General features: G+C 42.0%; 1 protein-coding gene across 3 annotated transcripts in view; it reads left to right on the top strand.

The window, feature by feature from the left end:
* The window catches only part of pde3a (phosphodiesterase 3A, cGMP-inhibited), a 49988-nt gene extending 31206 nt beyond the window's left edge, over positions 1 to 18782 (top strand). For all 3 annotated transcript variants that reach the window (XM_084350095.1, XM_084350096.1, XM_084350097.1), the window contains 14 exons: positions 3600 to 3845; positions 7223 to 7368; positions 7454 to 7560; positions 7645 to 7888; positions 8121 to 8197; positions 8372 to 8568; positions 8801 to 8938; positions 9167 to 9278; positions 11020 to 11127; positions 11316 to 11515; positions 12111 to 12314; positions 12469 to 12630; positions 16214 to 16481; positions 18059 to 18782. In XM_084350095.1, coding sequence (XP_084206221.1) covers positions 3600 to 3845; positions 7223 to 7368; positions 7454 to 7560; positions 7645 to 7888; positions 8121 to 8197; positions 8372 to 8568; positions 8801 to 8938; positions 9167 to 9278; positions 11020 to 11127; positions 11316 to 11515; positions 12111 to 12314; positions 12469 to 12630; positions 16214 to 16481; positions 18059 to 18390 — 2541 coding nt within the window. In that variant the 3' untranslated portion in view covers positions 18391 to 18782. The remainder of the gene's footprint in view (positions 1 to 3599; positions 3846 to 7222; positions 7369 to 7453; positions 7561 to 7644; positions 7889 to 8120; positions 8198 to 8371; positions 8569 to 8800; positions 8939 to 9166; positions 9279 to 11019; positions 11128 to 11315; positions 11516 to 12110; positions 12315 to 12468; positions 12631 to 16213; positions 16482 to 18058) is intronic.
* Positions 18783 to 22105: the final 3323 nt, after the last annotated feature.

A 22105-nucleotide genomic window follows, 5' to 3' on the forward strand; every position in this document is an offset into this window, starting at 1 on the left:
GCTGAAAATGAGTTAATAAGGGGATTTCCAGTGGTGAAAGATATCATATAACGCTGTCTTAAAGTACCTGGGGACCTTATTTAATTTGTAATAATTGTGGAGGACGTCTGTGATCTTAATCCCATGCAAATCTGCCATGTCCGTAATTTGGAAGTAAGAATACTACATATTACCTACATAATTCACTGAACACACAGGTCATGTGATAATATCAGTCCTGCACTAATTGGCATGTCTGTCATTTAGAAATGTATTTTAAACACAAATAAATAAACAAGCAAGAAATATGCTGATTAGCAGTCTACAGCTGTGCTGTGAGATCGGATATATTGATGTTTAAAGGTGATATTCAAGTACAACATCAAAGCATCTTTAACTTGAACTAAATAAGCTGCAAATGTGTATTTATTGATAATGTGGCTGCTGAGGAACAGATGTTTGGCTTCTGAAAAAGTTGATGTGACATCATATCCAGGAGATAAATACAGACTTGCTTAAGGTGTATCAAGTAGATTAAGGTTGTCATGATACCATAATTTTAAACTTCGATCTATTGCTTGTATGAAAAGCAATACTCGATACCTTCTTTATAACACGGAAAAACCGGGAAAAAAACTCCTAGGCACACAAAAAAGGAAAAAAACATTTTTTATTAACAACCTGCACTAAGTGCTGGTACAGGAGATGTCAATGGACACATGCCAACACATCTGTTATAATGTCAGTATCTGACTGTGGATCTGTTTTTTATAGCATCATTCCTCTTCATACTGTCGAATGTATCGTTAACAGAGATCGTGTTGTTTTAAACACATGGTATAAAAAAGAAACAAAGTATTGATACGTTTGACAACCTGAGAGCCAACATCTATTTTGTAGTGTACATAAAATGATCCATCTACTGTAGATGCTCTGAATGTATGTTGGTTTGCCTTTAAACACTGATGATGTTATGTGGCTTAACTAGTGATCCATATCAGTAGTTCTATTCTTAGCAGCTTGATGTACACGGATCTTATTTTGCATCTCTGTGTACGTCACCACAGACCAGTGTTTAATATTGTCTTTAGTTACAATGCGCTGCATTTGTTGAGGGACTATGACCCATCTTTCTGTGCGCACCATGTACTGTGTAACCCTGAAAGCCTGACAGGCTGATCCCAAGGGGCAATTCTGGGACATGAATGCCTCTGTGTGTGTGGGTGTGTGTGGGTGTGTGTGTGTGTGTGTGTGTCCACTGTTGATTTACTCATTGACCATCACTCCCCCCCTGCTGTCTCCTGTGGGCCTTTATGCTGGGAGGAATCAATAACCTTCTCCCTCGCCTTCCTTCACCACTGTGTCTCAACCAGGACAGCCCTCTGTGGCACTTCATCAGCTCAAATGCTCATGCACGTTGCACTGAATGCACACAAATACTGTAGTTTTTTTTTTCTTTTAAATGCTAAAATATCAGAAATCTAAGTGCAGCTGCAACACACACACACACACACACACACACACACACACACACACACACACACACACACACAGAGAGAACCAGAGTCACAGGCATATCCGAGGCCCCTTTATCTCACTCTCTCCCTGACATTAGCTGAACAGAGTCCATTACTGCCAGGTAATGGGTGAATGTCACAATAGCAGGATGTCATAAAGCTCTGGAGTGGTCTAATGGGTTTTGTTCAGGTTGAGGTGACACATGCACACCGGCACATGCACGCATACAGACACGCGCTCTTCCAGGAAACTGTCTTCCTACGATGCATTTACTCATCACATCACAGCCCTGTTTGAAGAGCTAATACAATCTGTTTAAGGAAGCAAATTATGAGAATCGTCTGTCGCTGTGTTTAAATTCGGGCAGGTGGTTTTATGTTTCCCCCACCACCTCCACCCACACATCTTTTGTCTATTTCTACCTAAGATTAAGCTGTAATGGGGACAAATGTCTGTGTGTGAGTCATAAACTGTGATTGAGTAAACTGCAAACGGAGTAGGAGAACTGGATCAGGATGTGAAAAACCTCTGAATGCAAAAGTGAGGCAAAGACACAAGCAGTCGCCAAGGCAGAAGGGAGAGTGAATGGATTGAGTGATCACGTGATTGGCTTCATGTGTTGGCCCAGTGGGGGAGAGGAGGAGTAGAAAACAACAAACCATCCGAGCCAGTTTGAATGCGATGATTAACCTGCTCCATGACCTCACTCACGTTTTTATAACTTTTTTATTTTTAAATTCGCAGCATTTTATTTTTAGTCGCTTTTCTCCAGTCAAGTCAAGTATCAAGGATGATAAGGTTCATATAAAGCAACAACTGATGTCATAGGCATGTCGAAATGCAAACAATGTCCGGTACTATTGTTTGGCTGAATGAGGGCTTGAAGATATATTATTATTTTGTTATACCATGACATAATATAACTTGTCATAGTTTAAGTTTTTGGTTTTGGTACTTTGTTTTGCTTTTGATTCTTGGATTTCTCCTGTTTTCTTATCATCCTTTTGCTGCTACATTTTTGGATGTTCATCTTTTTGTTATTAAAACTCACTTTTCGTTAAGTCTGCCTGTGTGTCTGCATTTGGGTCCCCCTTTGTGTAATGTGACATAACTTGTCTTCTCCTGGTTTTGAAGGCTGATGTCATTTTCTGAACTTATCAGACTGTTCTACTTGTTTTAATACATGCCTTATATTGAGACTAACAGTGTGTTTCACAGTATAGTCTAAAAGTATTGCAATATTAGTTTAAGCCAATATCGCCGAGCCCTATGCCAGAGACATCTACTGTCAGTGACACACACACAACAAGAAGCAGGTTCAGATGTATCAAACTTTTGCTATCAACTATCAACATCACAGGCTGAGTGGGAGAGTTTGATGGTAGTATTTTCTAACACAGTTCACGCAGAGTTCAGTGGAGAGCCACAGCTCAGCTGACACAAAGTAAACTCACCTCAACTCTGTCTCTGCAGTGAACACTCCTCGTCGCCGCTGTCTCTGTCTCACAGTTCAGTTGTTTGGTGCGTAGTACGCTGATACAACCTCAGACATTTGCTCCAGTTGTGCCTCTTTGTTGCTTTAAAAAAATCTGTCAAAGTTGTAATGTGCAGGACGTCTAGTGGTGGTTACAGTAATATTAAGCTCTGATTTTCTGATTTTAAACAAATTGTATCGTTCGCTTTCTCCACATTTATATGGTTGGACTTTGCTAATTACCAATGCTACATTTACATGCACCCTTATATATACTGTGCACGCATGTACATGTCTGTGTGTGCATGTACATGTGGATAGGTTTGTGAGGAAATTGATTATAAACTAACAAGGAGCTGATTAACACATGTTGACATTAACGATAGAATCTATAATTGAGAGCACACATGGTTGACCTATGACATAGATGATCCTTTGGGCTTATCAGTCAATATGTCGCATCACTGACAGCTGAGTTTAGGAAAGAGGGGGTGGTGTGGGTGTACTGTAGGGTGTGTTATTCTTTATAAGAATATTGAGGGATGTTTATTAATTATGTTTTTATGGCTGTGATGTATGGACCACTCTTATGACTCCTTCAATCTCTTATCTTCTTTACTCTCTCCAGTCTTCCGGCACCAGCGTGGTGGTGGACATCGCGGTGATGGGTGAGGCCCACGGTTTGATCTCAGACCTGCTGGCGGACCCCTCACTTCCCCCCAACACCTGCAGCTCTCTGAAGGCCGTCAGCAACCTCCTCAGCACCCAGATCAGCCTCCAGCCGCTCCACCGGCCTCGCTTCCCCGCAGACACACACACCTGCTCTGACTCCGAGGAGGGGCCCGAAAAGACCGAGAGACTGGCCATCCCAAAGGTAAATGTTTGTTTGAGATAATGTCCAGTGACTGAACCATAATTACAAATACCACAGACTAAGGATGGAAACTGCAAGTTCACTCAGCAGCTAAAAGGAAGTTGTGATTACCCGCTCAGAATCTCTTAGAAGCTTCATTGTAAGAATTACAGTAATTGTCCTCAATTACAGCTGCACTCTGCTGCAAAGCTGATTGATACAGATAGGAAAATCAACACCTGTGTGTAGCACTCCTCAAATAAGTCTTCGTTCAAAAGATAAATAAAAAGATCAGACAGAAGCAAGAAAGAAATTCTGTTACGAAAACAGTTTGAGTCAACTTTTTCAGCCTTTTTTTTTCTTTTTCTATGGTTGCACACACACACACACACACACACACACACACACACACACACACACACACACACACACACACACACGTATGCCCCGGTGTACCTCTCATACAGGTACATCACCCCACATCTCTTCCCTCCTCGCTGCTGTAGCGTGGGGCTCTAATGTAACAATGACGCACAGGCTTCCAGAGGGCTTTTTAATGTTTTACAAGGCCAGCGCTTCAAAATGTATGCAGGCACTTAAGGGGGCAAGGAAACTAAATAAAGCGTGTGATGCAATGCAGGATAGCCTACCAGGAAAGTGACAAGCAGCTTTAACACTGCCTGAGTGCGCTCAAATGTCTGAGCCATGTAGTGAAACTCAATGAGATGCCGCCTCATTTTAACTCACTGGGGATTGTTGAGTCTGTGTGTGGCAAGGGGTTAAAAGGTGGTGGTTCAGCTCGATTGTGCAGCCCTGTTGTTGGACAGAAATAGCGGTTACATAAAGGCGATAAGAAGTGTTGGAGAGCTGAGGTGCATTTGTTTTGAGTTTTTCATTACGGGACAGCCAATTTGAGCGAGTTCAGACAGTTTGATGAGTTTATAGCAGCCTCCAAACATTGAACCAACTTCTGCTGCACAGATTTGTCTTCATAATACTTCATATTCAGGCCGCACATTTCCCAAAGCGCACCACAGTGCTCTAAGATTTAAGAGAAAGTAACGGAGACTTAAAACTTATGAGATAAAATGCAGCAATCCATCACAGCCAACTTAGTGTCTGCTTGCATCATTGTCAGCTACATAGGAGTTACATAATAATGCAGTGCAGATGTTTCAGATCTAAATTAAAAATTGCACTCAGCGCCACATAATAAAAACTGACACCAGCCATGATGTTCACGGTGATTGATTACCACCAAGTGTTGTTGTGTCACCCTCCCTCTCTCCCTCCCTCAGATGCCTCTGATTAGTGTTCCTTCACTGTAGGAGAGAAGGATACCACTGTGAGATCGTGTGTGTGTGTGTGTTTGGTTGGCAATGACGCTGCTGTGTTTGTGTGTGTGGTTATCTGCCTAAGAAGTAAACAACAAACTTATTTTGCTCAGTTCTGTGTGAGAGTCGGTCCTCTGCTGCCCTCTATATTCCACTGGTGAGTGGGAGAGGGGGAGACAGAGAGAACCAAACACAAAGTGACAAAAGTTTCGCTCGTGGCTTTAAACAAAATTTGCAACACTGGATGGATTGAGACCACGGGGGGTAACAAGCTTGACTCCCTTCTACTTTCATTTCACTCTGTCTTCCATATGCTTGGAAGACAGCTGGAAGAACAAATTTGGCATCGGTCAAGTTGGATGTCTTCACTTTTTGGATTGAGGAACAACAGTTGCTCTGTAGGAAAATGTAGCTGTCCTTATTACTTAAAGGAGACATATTATGCTTTTTTGTTTTTTCCCCTTTCCTTCAGTGTGTTATGTAGATTCTTGTGCATGCAAAAGGTCTTGAAAGTTAAAAAGTCCACGCCAACAGGAGCTCCTCCCTCCCACAGAAAACATTACTTCTGAAACACCTCGTCAGTAGTCCCGCCTTTAATTCCGTGACTTTGTGACGTCATACTATGTCACCATGTCACACATATGCATAATTTATGCCTATATTCACAGTAGAAGTGAAACTAACTGGAAGCTGAAAACACGACAGATCCAACTGGTGACCTGGTGAGCGGTGTTGGCTCAGGCGTGTGTGAAGTGACCAATCAGAGCAGACTGGGTAGTCAGGCGGAGGGGCCTTAAAGAGACAGCAGCTAAAACAGAGCAGAGGGGGAATACAGAGCTGCAGCACTGGACAGTATGAGAACTGATGTGTTTTCTGAGCACTAAAGCATATAAAACTATTCTAGTAGTAAACCAAAACAAAATTATGAGCCTGAAAATGAGCATAATATGTCTCCTTTAAATCGTGGCCCGAGGCTGGATCGTTTTAACTACTAAATAGAGCCGTGTTCCTCCACAGAGCCACAAAGTTTCTCTGCCTGACTTTGTTTTCCTCATGTTATATTTTGATGGCAGCACTTCTGTCTTTAGTTGTGTTAACTGTGTGTGACTTTTGTGACCCAAGCTCTCTGTCAACGTTTACTTTCATGCTGGATTATAATTGTCCAAACAGAGTGAGAGTTATTGTGACAAGCAATGTCTAGAAGATGAGAAACGACTGCTTCTTAAAGTGGCAACAGACAACTCTTCCCCTCCAGCGTTTCCAAGTGGTATTATTGTTGGCACCGCAGTTGTAAAGACAGCTGGATCGTTTCCATTTTCCTCAAAGTCACAAATAACAACGACGTAGGACAAAAAATGAGTTTATACAATTCTTTAGTCTATAATAGAAATGGGTCACCAGTTTACCCTCCTTTTCCGATGGAAGGCAGAATTGTATCGTGAAAGTCAACGTTACAGGAAACAAATGCGATCACAGATGGTTTCATTATTCTATATCTCATTGTGCAATCAACACGATACGTAGAAGCACACAACTTGTCTAGTGCCAGATGGAATTATCTTGGGAACAATGATGGGAAATTAAACCATTGCAGCAGAGAGTCATTTGAATACACAGCTAGATCCAAAAGTCTGAGACCACATTGAAAATCTAGTATTGTCAAGTAAACCTAAAAAAACCCCCAGAAAGTTCGAGGATTCAGAAAGGAATTGAACGCATCGAAAGTTATAAGAAGAGGGGCTTCCTCAGTGTCGAATCAAGGCTAGATTAAAGGTTTCTAAGGGGGAAGTGCATGTAGCGCGAAAACACTTCACAGAAACTGGACCAGGTTTATCCAAAGCACGATCATGCAGACCCAAAGTGACCACACCATCAGAGGATTTCAGTTCTCTGACAGATAGAGAAGCAAGTTCATCACAGATACAGAATCGCTAAATAAATAAAGGTGAGACTCCAATCAACAAAAGTACTGTCAAAAGAAGGCTGTCTTGCAGTGGTCTCAGAGGAGGAGTAGCAGTTTGTAAACCTCTTCTCTAAACACGTCTTTGTTTGTCTGCATGACAGCGTCTAAGACGGGGTCTGCCCCCAGGATTGCTGAGGAGAATCTCTTCGACTTGGACCACGACCACCTCAGCTACAGGGCTGCCTACCATCGAGCCTGGCCCTGTACGCCGAGACCGCTCAGCCAGCATCAAACACACCACAGACAGGTAATCCTCAAGAACTCTGAACAGTAACAGATCAAGAAGACTGTTTTTAATTGATATATCTGACGGTTTTCTTACATTTTATCAGTGAATCATGGAACAGCTCGGTGATGATGACCATCTCAAAGAGTCGCTCCATGTCTGCCTCCTATGCTGCCTCCAACCACCTCTACAGCAAACCACTGGGAAGACTAGGTGTGTAAAAAAAAAAATAAGTAAGATAATAATCAGAGTAAATTGTGTAAAGACTGACTAGCAGAGTCTTTCTCTCTTTTTCAGGTTTCCCCCCATCCAACGTGTCACCTCTGGGCTCTCCGTGCCCCTCTCCTCCCATCCAGGGCACTCCTGCCTCCAGCCCCACCACCAAGACGTGTTCAGTGCAGCTTCCTGAGCCGGCCGGGCCCCTGACAGAGCGGACCCCTGGCCCTGTGGCCCCCAAGAGCCACCACAGAGCCTTAACTCACAGCCAGAGCGCTCCGAGCTCCACTACCCCTCACTGGCGGCCTCCATCGCTCTGCGGCAGGTAACAGGATCTCACACTCCTTGCGATTCCTTCTTCTGTTACGTTTCGATGAAAGATTTCTAAATATTGGGCTTCAAATGCATCTGTGTCTGATTGTGTGAAAATGGGTCTCTTCTTAAATCTGTGCTGTGAGGACAGGAGCTACTTCAGTGATCAGATGAGAGGGGATAATCAGAACGGACTTGTGCGTTTCCTCTGAATGTGCCTGTGTTTCTCTGCTCTCTTCTATCAGCTGTGGCAGACCATTCAACAATCGGCTAAACCACGGGGTAGAAACTGTGGGCAAAGGAGACAGAATACCACATCCAGGTAAACAAAAAAATACATTCATGGAATCAAATTTAAATGTGAGATGCTTGAAGTCCCATCTGCTTTCCTAGGCTTATAACTTCTCCTCCACAACTGCCCTCATTGTTACTCTGGATAATCACTAACATAGTTACATCAAATTTTGTGTGTCTAACATGTGTAATGTCTCCTCAGATGAGCGGGTCGTAGCTTCTTCAGACTATGACAGCACCTACGACAGCACCTACGAGACCAACCACAGTGACAGCAGCGACTTTGCACAGAATGAAGAGGAGGGAGAGGGAGGCAAGAAGCCGCCTGAAGCCAGGGAAGGTTGCAGGGAGTATCTGGCGGAGGGCATCGTTCTTCACCCGCTCCTGCCATCACCAGAGGTGGGCAATCAGGCAGGCGATGAGAACAAGTCTCAGTTACTTGTTATGTGCTTCTTTATGTGCTTTCTTTACCTCCCAAAACAAAAAGAAATAAAGAAGATGGGTCATTATTTTTCTTAGTAAGACCTTTATGTGTCATTAAATAACTGCTCAATAAACACCAGAACATCTTTGAACATGCCTTTCAAGTGTTTCAGTCTGATGGAGTTTGTTTGTACCTCTGTACCCACAGGACAAGGCCATCCTGGCCCCGGATCCTCTCGTGATGCAGGGTCTGGAGCCTCTGATGAATCAACTCAACAACTGGAACTTCCCCATCTTCAGTCTAGTGGAGAAGACGCACGGCAAGACGGGCTGCATCCTCAGTCAGGTGGGCACTGACTAATGATGAGGTGTCGAAACCCATATGACATTTATCTAATGACAACAGATCAATACTGATTTCATTAAAGGGATCTCATATTGATGGGAAATGTTCACATGTATGTAATTAGCAGCTCGGTTTGGTTGTGACATTAGCTGCTAATTCAGGCAGTGAGTAAAGACCCAGAAGTAAGATATGATTCACAGCATGTTTTCCTCATGTTTTTTGTCCCAGGTTTCCTATCGGCTCTTTGAGGACACAGGTCTATTTGAGACCTTTAAAATCCCCATACAAGAGTTCATGAACTACTTCCACGCTCTGGAGAACGGATACAGGGTCATCCCTTGTGAGTAGAGGGTCTCCATGTTTATATTCAGCATTATCTTTGTCTGCCACAAGGTGGAGGCATCGCTACGTCAGTGAAATAACCGCCCCACTAACAGGCCTTTGACCTCCTGCTAGGTAGTTTATGGTGTGCTAACGTTGCTCACAGTTAGCAGGGATATCAAGGTTAAATCATCTGATGAACAGCAGCGTTTGTGTCGGTTCATGCTGAGACTGAAGATATAGCTCACAGGCAGCATTGAGCTCTTGTGTTAATTCAATGAATTGTAATGACAGTATGTGACCGAATAGTTTTGATTACATGATCTCTATATTTTAAATTAAATATTGGATTTTCTATACTGTAGCTGCTGTTTCTTGTTTGAAGTGTATGAAGTACACTTACTCGAGTACTGTATGTAAGTTTTGAGGTACTTGAACTTTACTTGGTCACTAATTACTTTGCAGATTTAGATTAATCAACAAATATCATCAATGATAATTACAGTATTTATTCAAATTCTTTTATACTTCTAATGTAACAGAGTATTTGTACATTGTGGTATTGCTATCCTTATTCAAAGGGGCATTATGTACGAGATTCAAACTCAAAATGTTAATATTAACAATATGAATGTGGTAATAATTCAAACTAGGATATTATTTTTCCCTATTTGAATAAACAAGCTGTTCTCAGAAGAAAATAAGGCCTCAGAACACTGTTTGAAGCTAGAAAGGTGGCAGGGTCCGCCAAATATAAACAAAGTAAAACAGTATGAAATGGTGCTGTCCTTTAAGGTCAGTTTGTTTATTCACTTTATCAGAATCAGAATCAGAATCAGAATTCCTTTATTTGTCCCGCAAATGGGGAAATTTCTTTGTCACAACAGCCAAAGGACAGTATCACACTTAAACAGTAATAAAAGTAAAAAATAAACAATATAATAAGACATAAGAAATAGAATTTAACTGGTATATACATAATATCTACAATATGAAATTGGTATTTACAATATGACATAGTATTTATTATTTATAATATGGACAGTGTAAGTTTAAACAGTTGGTATTTTTATTTACAAACAATAAATAATAAATATGGATATTAAAAATTGTCCAATTTGTGCAAACCAGAAAGTGTGTGGATATGTGCAGAGTTTTTTTATTGCACAGTGCACAGTGAGGTCTACTGGGAGCAGTGCTGGTTGTAGACTCTGACAGCAGCAGGAAGGAAGGACCTGCGATACCTCTCCTTCACACACTTGGGGTGTATCAGCCTGTCACTGAAGGAGCTGACCAGTGCTGTGATAGTGGCCTGTAGGGGGTGGGACTCCTTCACCAGCAGCGATGATAGCTTGGCCATCTTCAGTCAGGAAGACAGTTTGTTTATTTAGATTGTATAGGCATACAACAACAACAAAAAATCTCTCTTTCTCTTCTGATCAAAATTTCAGAAGAGATTTGCACCTTTAAGTACAAGATCTAAGTGCTAATCCTCAGACGGATACAACAGTAAACAGCCTGTCTTCCTGTAAAGCTAGTGTAACTTAGTACCGATGCCCAATAACATGGGAGCATTGTCTCTGTCCATGTTGTGCTCTCTCATAGTTAAACGTGGCTCACCATAGAGCTCTACCACAACTTGGACCTTTTTTTAAGAGCCAGAAAACCATTACCTCCGCATTGTTACAGACCCCTTGTTTTCACAGTGGAGTTACTGCCCTCCACTGGTGTGAATGAGCATTTTATCTTCCTCTCCTCAGATCATAACCGGATCCATGCCACTGATGTGCTGCATGCTGTGTGGTACCTCACCACTCAGCCTGTGCCCAGCCTGCCCACCCTGCTGACGGAGAATGGGATACACACTGGTGAGGACTTTTAATATACACATTAGTTCCTCGAGAACAACCTGCAAGAACGTCTCCTCTTAGACTTGTTCTGTGCAGCTGAAGTCTCTTTTTTGGTTCTGGGCTGAGAGTCTAGCAGCTGTCCTCCATCATTGTCTAATAATCAGTGAATGGATCATGAGCTGTGGTCTCTTATCTTTCCCCCGTAGACTCAGAGAATGGCATTACGCCTGGTGCCACAGGCTTCCTGATGTCGAGGATGAACTCTGTGCAGGAGGAAGGCCACTGTTCCCTGGCTGGCCTCATCCCCGGCCTGGAGCTCATGGCCCTGTATGTAGCTGCTGCCATGCATGACTATGACCATCCCGGAAGAACCAACGCCTTTCTAGTAGCTACGAGTGCACCACAGGTAAATAAGTGTAGGTGTGCTTCAGAGAGGTGCCACTGATGAATAATGAGGGTGATTCACTGTTGGTTTTATAAAATATCCTGACAAAACATTGCACCTGCCAAGACTTTATTTTAGTTCATCAGTAAGTTGAAGTAACCTATTACTGCTTGTGCTCAGCCAACTCATCAGAAATCTATGTATTTATGTGAATACAGTGCATCAAAAGTGCATCCAGAGCCCAACACTGGCTATTATGTTGAATCTGCCATGTGTTGTTGTGCACCAGCTGCTGTGTGGAAATTTCCAAACCAATCACGTCCGGGAACTGCAGAGGATGAATCATCTTGTGAATAATTGATCAATCTAAACTCATACATCTACATAATATTCATTAACAGACCGAGACAGCAAGCCTCATCAACTTACTGTAGCACATTAAGCTCACAACATGGCTTGAAGTAGACACGTTCAGTTTATAAAATGTTGATAGTCAGCAGATCACCTTAAGTGCATTGATGTGAGCTTGAAGTGTAGCTGTCAACTTTTAAATATATCGCCAGCTATTTTGGTAATCGATTGAATGTTTCTCTCTCCTCTTCGTCGTCTGCTGCAGGCTCTTCTATACAATGATCGTTCAGTCTTGGAAAATCATCATGCAGCTTCAGCGTGGAACCTCTTCATGTCTCGACCTGAGTACAACTTCCTGGTTAACCTTGAACATGTGGAGTTCAAGCGCTTCCGCTTCCTTGTCATTGAAGCCATCCTGGCCACAGACCTCAAAAAGCACTTTGACTTCTTGGCAGAGTTTAATGCAAAGGTAACAATCCGAATCAACGTCATCTCTTCTCAGCTCTCGTTTATTTTCTCTTAGATTGTCCTAAACTAAAGTTGACAACCAAGCAGTAGGGAATTCTTTTCAATCCATAACTGGATTTGTCTTTACACAAACCTGCCTGTGCACATCTCCCCAGGTGGGTGATGAAGGAGTGTCTGGGATTGATTGGACCAACGAAAACGACCGATTGCTGGTGTGCCAGATGTGCATCAAGCTGGCTGATGTCAATGGACCGCTGAAGTGCAAGGAGCTCCACCTGCAGTGGACAGAGGGGATCGTCAACGAGTTCTACGAACAAGTAAGCTCATCGTTCTCTGCAATCTGAGACAGACAGATGGTCGGTGGAGAATAGATAGCATCTCACACATAGATAGATGGGAGTGTATTGTTTTGGAATAATAACCGCTGATTATTAACATTTGCAGAAACTATTGCTAACAGACGTGGAAAAGGGTGAAAGAAGTATAAAAAACTGAACTAAAGCTTCTGAAAATGCATGTTCATGAGAAGACAGGACTTGAGTTGAAGGGATACCAGACATTTTCTTTTTCCTGGAGGAGAGACGTGGGTTACTGACCAAACGCTCTATCACAGTGATAACTGTTTGAATATAGAGCTGTTTAATACTTATTCTAATACAAATATTTCACTTACAGCAGCTTTACTCAAAATAAAAATAACACATCTTTAGATGTTGTTTATAAAGATTCAACAGTCAGGACTGTGTGGATGTGGTTTGATCAGATTTGATTGACAAGGAACAAACAACCAACAAACTGTCATCAGGCATTTCTTCTCTTTGCTCATCTTCCTCCACCGCGAGGTCAACTGCACAGCAGCGCCTCTGCAAATGAGAGGGATTCGATTTCTTGCTCAAGGACCCTTCAGCGAGGTTGTGTGTGTGTACAAATGGATGCGTCTTCTTAACAGAAACTGAAAAGGCCAAAACACTTACCTACTAGCTCGTGAATTTGTTCAGGACTTCTGTAGACGTATGCCTGGCAACAAATCCTGTTCTTAACTAACGATGGCTCTCATTGGCCCATTCAGTCGGTGCAGAGTGGGTGGATGAAGATCAAATCTGATTAGCCAGTGAGACATGACTACTTGCCTAGCAATGGCATGTTGTAATTTGAAAAGCATTAATTTGAGACTTTATTTAAGGCATGATTGAAGCTATTCTATGCCTCACAGTCAGCGGTATCCTTGACATTCATCTTCTCTGAAGGAAAAATCAGACGAGTTGGCTGTAACAGACGTTTATTATCACCAGGCTCCTTCCACAATCAGCAAGCTCTCTATCAACATTTATTTTGTTATTTAGTCTTTTTTGAGGTGATTGTGTGCACCAACCACATCAAAACACTGTGTTGCAGCGAGAACATTTCTGTGCTGATTACTGAGGGAAAAGTCCTCACTCTGATCTGCTCCTGAAGCTTAGCATCGTGCTATTCCTCTCAAACCTTCTGATCTCAATCTCATAACAGCTTTGAGAATTATGTATGTCCTTTGAGTGGGAGCATCAGGAGAGGATGGGTGAGAGACAGAGGTTGTGCTTATGTTTTCTCGAGAGAGAGTAGACGGATGACCTGAATGAATCGAGTCCATTTTATTTATATAGCCCAATATCGCAAATCACCATTTGCCTCAAGGGGTTTCATTTGAGTCCTTTTGTCAGCGCTCACTCACAGCCACACAGAGGAAGATTACAGGGAGGGACCCGAGGCTCTCAGAGGCAATCGAGCCAGCACACACATGTTTATATGGTGCACACACACACACATGCATTTACATTATGCTCTTAAAACGCCGCTTAAATGTCCAAAACATCAGCAATTTCTGCTTATGATAAACAATTATCCCCCTCTCCCCCTACTCATGCTCTGACGATACTACAGTATATATACACATACATATATGCACACACCTCTCGCATGAACCACGCCATCTAGGTTTCAGGTTGCCATAGCAATGGTAACCCCTCTGTCCTCCTGAATTGCTTAAAACGCCCTGACATCAGAAGGCATCACACAAACGCAAAATACATGAATGTCATTTGCCATATATAAAGGTGGAACACAAGCTACAAACCACAGCCCATATGACTGTGGTTTGTAGCTTGTGTTCCACCATCCAGCCATCGTTATCATCAACAGAGGGCAAAAAATAATGGTAAATATCCCACAAGCCTGCTGGGACAAGTTCTAGAGATCTGTTTATTTACATTCTGTAGAGAAAATCTATCAGGAACAACAAATTGTGCTGGAACAGGAAGTGAACAGTAGCATTTTGAAGGTTAGTGTAGATATGGGCTCAGTTTGTGTGAATATGGATGCCACCAGGAGACCAATCAGCAGATTAAATCCAAAAATTATGTTGGTTTGTTTGATTATAGGTCTCTCTTTGTGGACGCAAAATGGAAAGATGGAAAATGCACGAATGGCAATTATCTGAGGACAAGGAAAGAGCACCGTGGCTCCACTTTGGCTTTTATTTACAATAGATGATTTTTCTACTTCAGTAAATCTCAAACATCTGTTTTGTTGCATCAGACTTTGTTGTCGTGCCCCTTTAATAAAAACATGATTAGAATATTTATGTCACTATTATTATCTGGGACCTTGTGGGAAGCAAATATAGAGATAATAGTCACCATTACTGAGACTGTTTATAGACTCATTTCTCTGATTGATGCCTACAGATGAGCCACAGTTGAATTGATGTTTTTGTATTTGTAGTCCTCTTGACCTACTTACAGGAGACTGTACCCAGGGGGAGTGTATCTGGGGCTTTGTGTGCTTCCCGGTGAAGATGTACAGAGAAAATGTATATCAGGGTTTATACAGTCTAACCTCTCTTTTAAAAAATGTTTTCTTCCATATAAAATTATATAATAAATATTGATGTTGTGTGCTCGAGCTCAACGGGCAGAGTGTAGTAACGTCTGCAAGTTTTAACAATGAACACAGTCAGTAATGTTTTAATTAATTCAAAATGTTTTTATGCTTTTGACTGGTTGTTATTCCATATTTCAATTTGTAGATGGCAGTTTTTATATGTTGTCCCATAACATTATTTGTACCATGATTGTCTCTCTGGTATGGCTGCAACCAATAATTATTATTATTGTTGATTATCATGCAGATTAGTTTTACAATTGATTGGCTAATTGTTTAGTCTATAGAATATCAAAACAAAATGTGAAAAATGCTCCTCACAGTTTCCTCGAGCCCAAAGTTTCATCTTTAAATTGCTTCTTCTGTCCAACCAACAGCCCACAACCCAAAGACTCTTCATTCACTAGCATCAATGACTAAGAAAAGCAGCAAATCTTGACATTTAAGAAGCTGGAACCCGCAAATGTTTGACATTTTTATTTAAAAAATTACCAAAGGGATTATTCGATTATCGAAATAGTTGGCGATTAATTTCCATCCGGTCGACTAATCGATTAATCGACTAATAGTTGCAGCTCTACTCTCGGGCTCATAGAGGGAGAAGTCTTTAACATCAGTGAAGAAAAAAATATAAAGAAAATAATAAAAAGAAATGTTTGAATTCATGTATGATCAAACCAAATATTTGCTGTTGATAGTTAGCCAGACCATCTTTAATTTATAAAAGATTTTAATTTTAAGAGCGTCTTCAAATATTGCATGAATTCTCAAGAACTGATGCTTAAGAGGCTGAGACTGCTGGATTCATTTCAAGACAGCAACCTTTTTAAACAAATTAAAAATGGCTCAGTGGGGAAAATGTCTCATTAAATCTCATTACCACATAATGTAAATGTTCCATTTCCCAGTACATTGATCATAAACCATCATAAATGTTATTGTTTCTGTGCCTCTGACATATTTGCCGTGTTCGCACACTTCTAGGGAGACGAAGAAGCAAGCCTGGGCCTTCCCATCAGCCCGTTCATGGACCGGTCCGCCCCGCAGCTCGCTAAACTACAGGAGTCTTTCATCACTCACATAGTGGGACCTCTGTGCTCGTCCTACGACTCCGCTGCTCTCATGCCGGGACGCTGGGTTGACCCGCCTGAGGGAGAGACGGAGCCAGAGGAGACGAAGGAAGGACAAGACACAGAGGAGGAAGATGAGGATGTGGCAGATGAGGACGCATCAATAAATTCTGACAACTCCCGTATGTCAACATCTCAATAATTAATGACGCAGAAAATATAATGTCCTGTTGCTTGGTGAGACCCAGAGTGATTTGACAGGACTTGAAGAGTTATCTGATTTCTTTTTTGCTTATTTCTTGGGGTGAAGATTGTAAATCAGTGCTGATGATGAAGTTTTGTAGATTGGGATTCACAAAAGAGAAATCAATCTGAGAGTTTCAGGGGTGTCGACTGTCGATTTGAAGCTTGGTTGATTTGGAGTATTTCAGTCTTTGGTGTTTGGTGTTTCACCCTTGCCTTATTCCCCATGTCACCCAATGTTAATTGTGTATAGTTATAACTAGTTTTCTTATCTTATGGTTTAAAGGTTCGTAGGTGCGTTTGATAGTCATTTTACAACACTAGTGTTGTAGAATAAAATGTGAGTTAAAGTCACTTTTTGCTACATTCTGTAAGAAAAAGTCTCTATAGCCTGAGGAATAAAGTTACTCCATAGTCTGGTGGTATGGCAGCAGATTCTTCTGTATCTTTTGCCACATGGTAGAAGGGTGAACAGACTGTTGGCATCTTATGGTACTTTCAAATTAGTTTAAAGCTGAGGGTAGATTTCAGGATTTCTACTGTATAAATACTACATTAATCTATATAATTTTTTTAAATGAATTGTTTTATTTACATTTATTGAAAGGCATTGTACGACTGGAGCTGCTTCCGAAACTGTCATACACTTGAAAAGAATACCATCAGAGATTTTGAATATGAAACTAGCATTGGTTAGCTAACATACTTACTGAATGGCCAGTTTAAATAAATAGTTTGAGATTTTGCTAAATACATTTATTTGCTTAGAGTTACTTTAAAAGAATGACAGCAATCTCGTTTATGTCAATTAGCTTAGCTTAGCATAAAGAATGGAAATAAGGGGAAACAGCTAGTCTGCATCTGTTTATGGTAACAAAAAAAAAGAAAAGACAAAAAAATCTGCACACCAGCACCTCTTAAGCCTGATGTATGGTAGGGTGCTTGACACAAAAATGACGAATCTTCGATGGAAAATAGTGTCACTCAACGCTTACTGTTCATGTTGCACATCTGGAGAATTCTGAAGTGTTGAAGACGCCATCACAAGCGAGCAGTCAGAAGGATACAAATACCCTTTGGGATGATATTACGTACTGTAACCAGGTGCAGCCAGCGTGGTTGTCATAGGGTGAAGCCTGTGTAGGTCAAGCTTGCAAAGCTGGGAAGCGGCACGAGCCCTCGCGTCCACAAATCCTATATAGGATAGCTCCTGGTTACCATGGAGACGACTGAATCCTTTAGCTGAAGCATATTTTGAAGCGGTTACGCAAGAGACACGAATCAAAAGTGTAGAGCGCCCTACCATAAGTCAGGCTGCAAGCTCACATGTATCTCATGTATCTGTAAATGTTACTGTTCAAGGAAGAAATAGGTTTGTTTTTCCTATTTATTAAACTAATACCAAGCTAAGCTGTCCGTCTGCTGGCGAGCTCCACATTTAATGAAAACACATGTTAGTGGTATCGATTCTCTCATCACCTCTCGAGAGCCTGACTTTTTCCTTTGTGTCCGACAGAGCGGCAAGAAACCAAAAAGGTGAGCAGGAGGAAAGTGTTTTGCCAGATCACGCAGCATCTTCTGGAAAACCATGAAATGTGGAAAAGAGTCATCGCTGCAGAAGCCCAAGAGGAGGCCCAGAAAGAGGAGCCGAACTGCATCAGCACCACCGACCCAATCACAGCCATTCACGAGGAAGAGGAGGAGCAAGCAAGCAAAGAAGAGGAGGAGGAGGAGGAGGAGGAGTCGACCTACGGCCTCGACGAGAGGGAGGAGATGCCGGCTCTAGAGGAAGAGGAAATCCTTCCGCAGTCAGAGACTTCAGGGGAAAAAGAGGAGGAACCTGAGTGATATTCTGAACTTTGACCACCTCTTAAACCAGGAATCTGAACGTTGTCTAAAAATGTTTGTTTCTTTCCTAACTGATATGGTAGCCAGCACATCACTTTGACACAACACTGTAGAAGATGTTTTGGGTAATATGTGCCTAACAAAAACTGGGTTCGAGGACAGGGGGGGATGACGCATGCCCAGTTCATCTGACGAGCAAAAGACGAAGTGACTGAGAGGAAGAAGAAGAAAAAAAAGAATGATTGGGACTGAATTTGTTTTCATTGTGTATGTTTTAGTCTGGATCTGGTGCCCTGCCCTCACCCGGGCCGCCCATCCTGCACTATGGGCCAACCACGCCGATTCACTCCATTCACTCCATCGATGAGTAACACACTGTCACAAGCCCACCCGCCCCCCCAACCCCACCCTTCTTGTTGCTCCCATGCTCTCAGCACACTGTGGAGCCACCCGGCTGGTCGAGGATGTGCAACAAGCCCCTTCTCCTTGAAGACAATGGGATGAAAGCCAGGGAAAAAGCTGTGTCCACTGAGGCTCAGCCGAGTGATTTCAGAGGGAGACGGGGAAAAAAGAAAGGGCCAGTTGTAGCATGTTGTTTATACAGACATACACACAGTACACAGTAGAAATGCATTCCACACACGGAACAGATAGGAAGTCAGACAAAGAACCCTGTTGCTGTTAAAGCTTTATTCTCGCTCAAAGAAAAACACACAAACCAAGGTTTTGTTCATGTCAAACAATGTTTGTCCTGAGTCGCATGTTTTCTCCCCGTCTCTTGTGACTCAGAGTCAGTCCAGCACAGCTACACGTGTCCAGGCCACACAACTCAGGAAGGCAGAAAACCCGTAGGAAAAAAAAAGAAATGACTACTTAACTTGCCACTTGTCTAATATTTTCTGTCTGTGTTGTTTGAGATGCTCGAGATTCAATTACACGACAGAGACTATTGATCACATGATGCTGTATATTACATTTCTATTTCATTTCGTCTGCACTCTAAGCTTCCTGATTGATCCCTGCTATAACACAGTAGCAAGCTTTCACCTTTAAACTAACTCACAAGACACCAAACTAGTTAATAAGGTAATGTGTTTTGTCAAGTAAACATCAGTTACGTCGCTTCCCAACTCGTTTGCTAAATCTTTACAGGAACGCACTCGCTAATGACAGGGATTCTTTCCTCTTTGCAATATAATTTATAGCCTGGTATGTAGGCCAAATGTTTGAGAAAGTAAAGTAATCCAGTAAGCCAGAGTGGCCCGAGCTCAGAGCTGACTCACAGCTCCAAATCACCCGTGAGGATTTATGTCAATAAGATATTTTCATGTTTTTTTAAAGAACCACCCTGTGGAGACATTCAGGGGATGCTGCGTACCCACAAGAAACTCAATGAGAAGTCTCGATCAGATCGAAAGTCGTGCGCTCTTTCATTATTTTATTAAAAAAAAAAAAAAAAGTAATGAGGAAAAAATATATGAACCATTTCTGACCTAATGGAAACCACCTTACGTAACAAAAGCTGCATAACGAATATATGATATTGATTACTAATTTATTAAGTTAAGTCAAATGTAGGATTAATTGAGTGCAAGCCTTATAGTTTAAAATGCTGCTGTCTGCTGTCAGGGTTGTTTTTTTACCTTCACTGAGAAAATCTAAATATTTTGTACGTGTAGTCAGTCCACAATGAGAGCAAATGAAAAAGACAGAATGAGAGACGACACAGATGAGGATGAGGAGAAAAATACCTGCGTTCTGCTTAGCTTCCGTTTAAATTAGCATATTTTGTCCAGAAGTGCAACAGAAATCTGATAACAGGCCAGCAGACTCACCATACTCCCCGCTGATGACATAGCACAGGGCTTAACGGGTTGTGTCGGCGCTCTCCCTTTGATGTCCTCGGAGATTCAGATTGGCGGTGACGGAGGAAAGTGTGAACGAGGGGAACGGCCTCGGTAATGAGGCTCAGTAATGAAAGAGGAGGGAGAGGGAGAAGCCTTTTAGCTTGACTTATGATGGGTCAGAGGAGTCTCAAATAGTTTTTCACATTGCGGCAGATTCCTTGAGATGTAACTCTTTGAAGATGAGCCAGTTCGGTCGGATTCAGAATCATGTGATGACCTGCTGCATTACAGGGATATGCAGTACAATGTGTATGATCTGACACAGGGGGAGCAACTCTTTCAGATCCAGAGATTTAAGGATGCTGTGTGTCTTCACTTACCGATATGTAGCAGGTGCTTTGCAAAGTGAACAAGGGCACATTTTGATACAATTGAAAGACTTTCTTGGATTTTGACAGCACTTTTCAGAGACATCTGCTCATAAAAAACCCTTCATAAATAATCTAGGTCCCTCTATGTGGACAGCAGTGGTTACAACATCATATTACAGTGAGTGCCCATCACTGTGATCACGACCTGCGATGATGACAGATAAAGAAACATTTCCAGCTTCAAGATTGAAACAGAAAGACTGGCATTGAACCAGCAACCCAAAAGAGCATAAGATAGGACACAAAACTCTTTATGCAAGCAGTCCATGACATATTGTCCACACGCTGGATGAAAACAGACTAAGCAATCTCTTAAACGGGCTTGTTTGCAGACACTGTCATATGTTTTTACTGGCTGAACTTGCCCTACTGTGACCCAATTTCTTAACTCAATTAGAGTTTTGCTAACGGTAATGCTGTCTAAATCCTCAGCTGTATCCATTGCACTGTTATCAAAATGCCCATTGTGCAAAGGAGGGCTAAACTGTGCAACATAATGCCCTTGACTGCTTATTACTTACAAAAGGGTGCAGTGGTTGAGCTTGTTTTTACTGCCATGAAAAAGAGAGCCTGTGCCAAGAAAAGCCTGAGCTCATTGTTCGGGTTTCAGTTCGAGTTGAAAGCTCTTAATAGGTGTTCAAAGTCTGATTTTTTTAATTTGTTTTATTTATACGTGGTAGCTATAGCAGACATTCAAAGAAGGCTGAATTGGGTTTTGTTTAACAAACCGTGATACTCAAATTGAATTATTACTTTTTTTAATTTACCTCCAGCATTGGTGTGAATCAGAAAGGAAGTCCATCATGAAAAGAGCTAATGTTTCTCAGCAGCGGAATAAAGGCAAAGTGATATCTGACCCCTGAAACTGTGTCTCACCTGCCGGCACTTATGGCAGCACTGTAGTTGTAGCGCATGCAGCAGTTGAAGTCCCCTACTGAACCAAATGTCTTCCAATAGCCTCTCCTCGCATTGGCTTGTCATGACTACCTGTAGCAGTGATCTGTGAGCACCAGCTGATAGGCGACTGATCTACACACCTGTGGCTCACATAAGCCACCGACTGGAGTCTCTCAGTTGAGCGTTTTCTGAAACTCTGTACAGCATCGTGACTTTCAGACTTAAGTCATTCTAGAGAGTAAGCAAGAGCGTAAAAAGCTCAGACACTTGAGCACACATGAATGAGCTCCGTGCACTGTAAATACCCGACGCACCGTTCAGTATATCGATGCCTCTAATGTGCACACTATTGCAATGGATTTTTTTTCCTCTATGTTGGGAATGTGCACACGTTCTCACACTCACTTCACTTATGCGCTTGAATTGTATGTGATCAGAGAATTCAAAGCTCACTAGGGACACGGTTTAGTCAAAATAGACCCTCCCCTTCTCTGATCTCCCCGTCCCAGCTCTGCCTCAATAACTGTGTACACTACAGAG

Source organism: Pagrus pagrus, assembly GCF_965226575.1.
Source record: "Pagrus pagrus genome assembly, chromosome: 4".
NCBI classification, from domain to species: Eukaryota; Metazoa; Chordata; class Actinopteri; order Spariformes; family Sparidae; genus Pagrus; species Pagrus pagrus.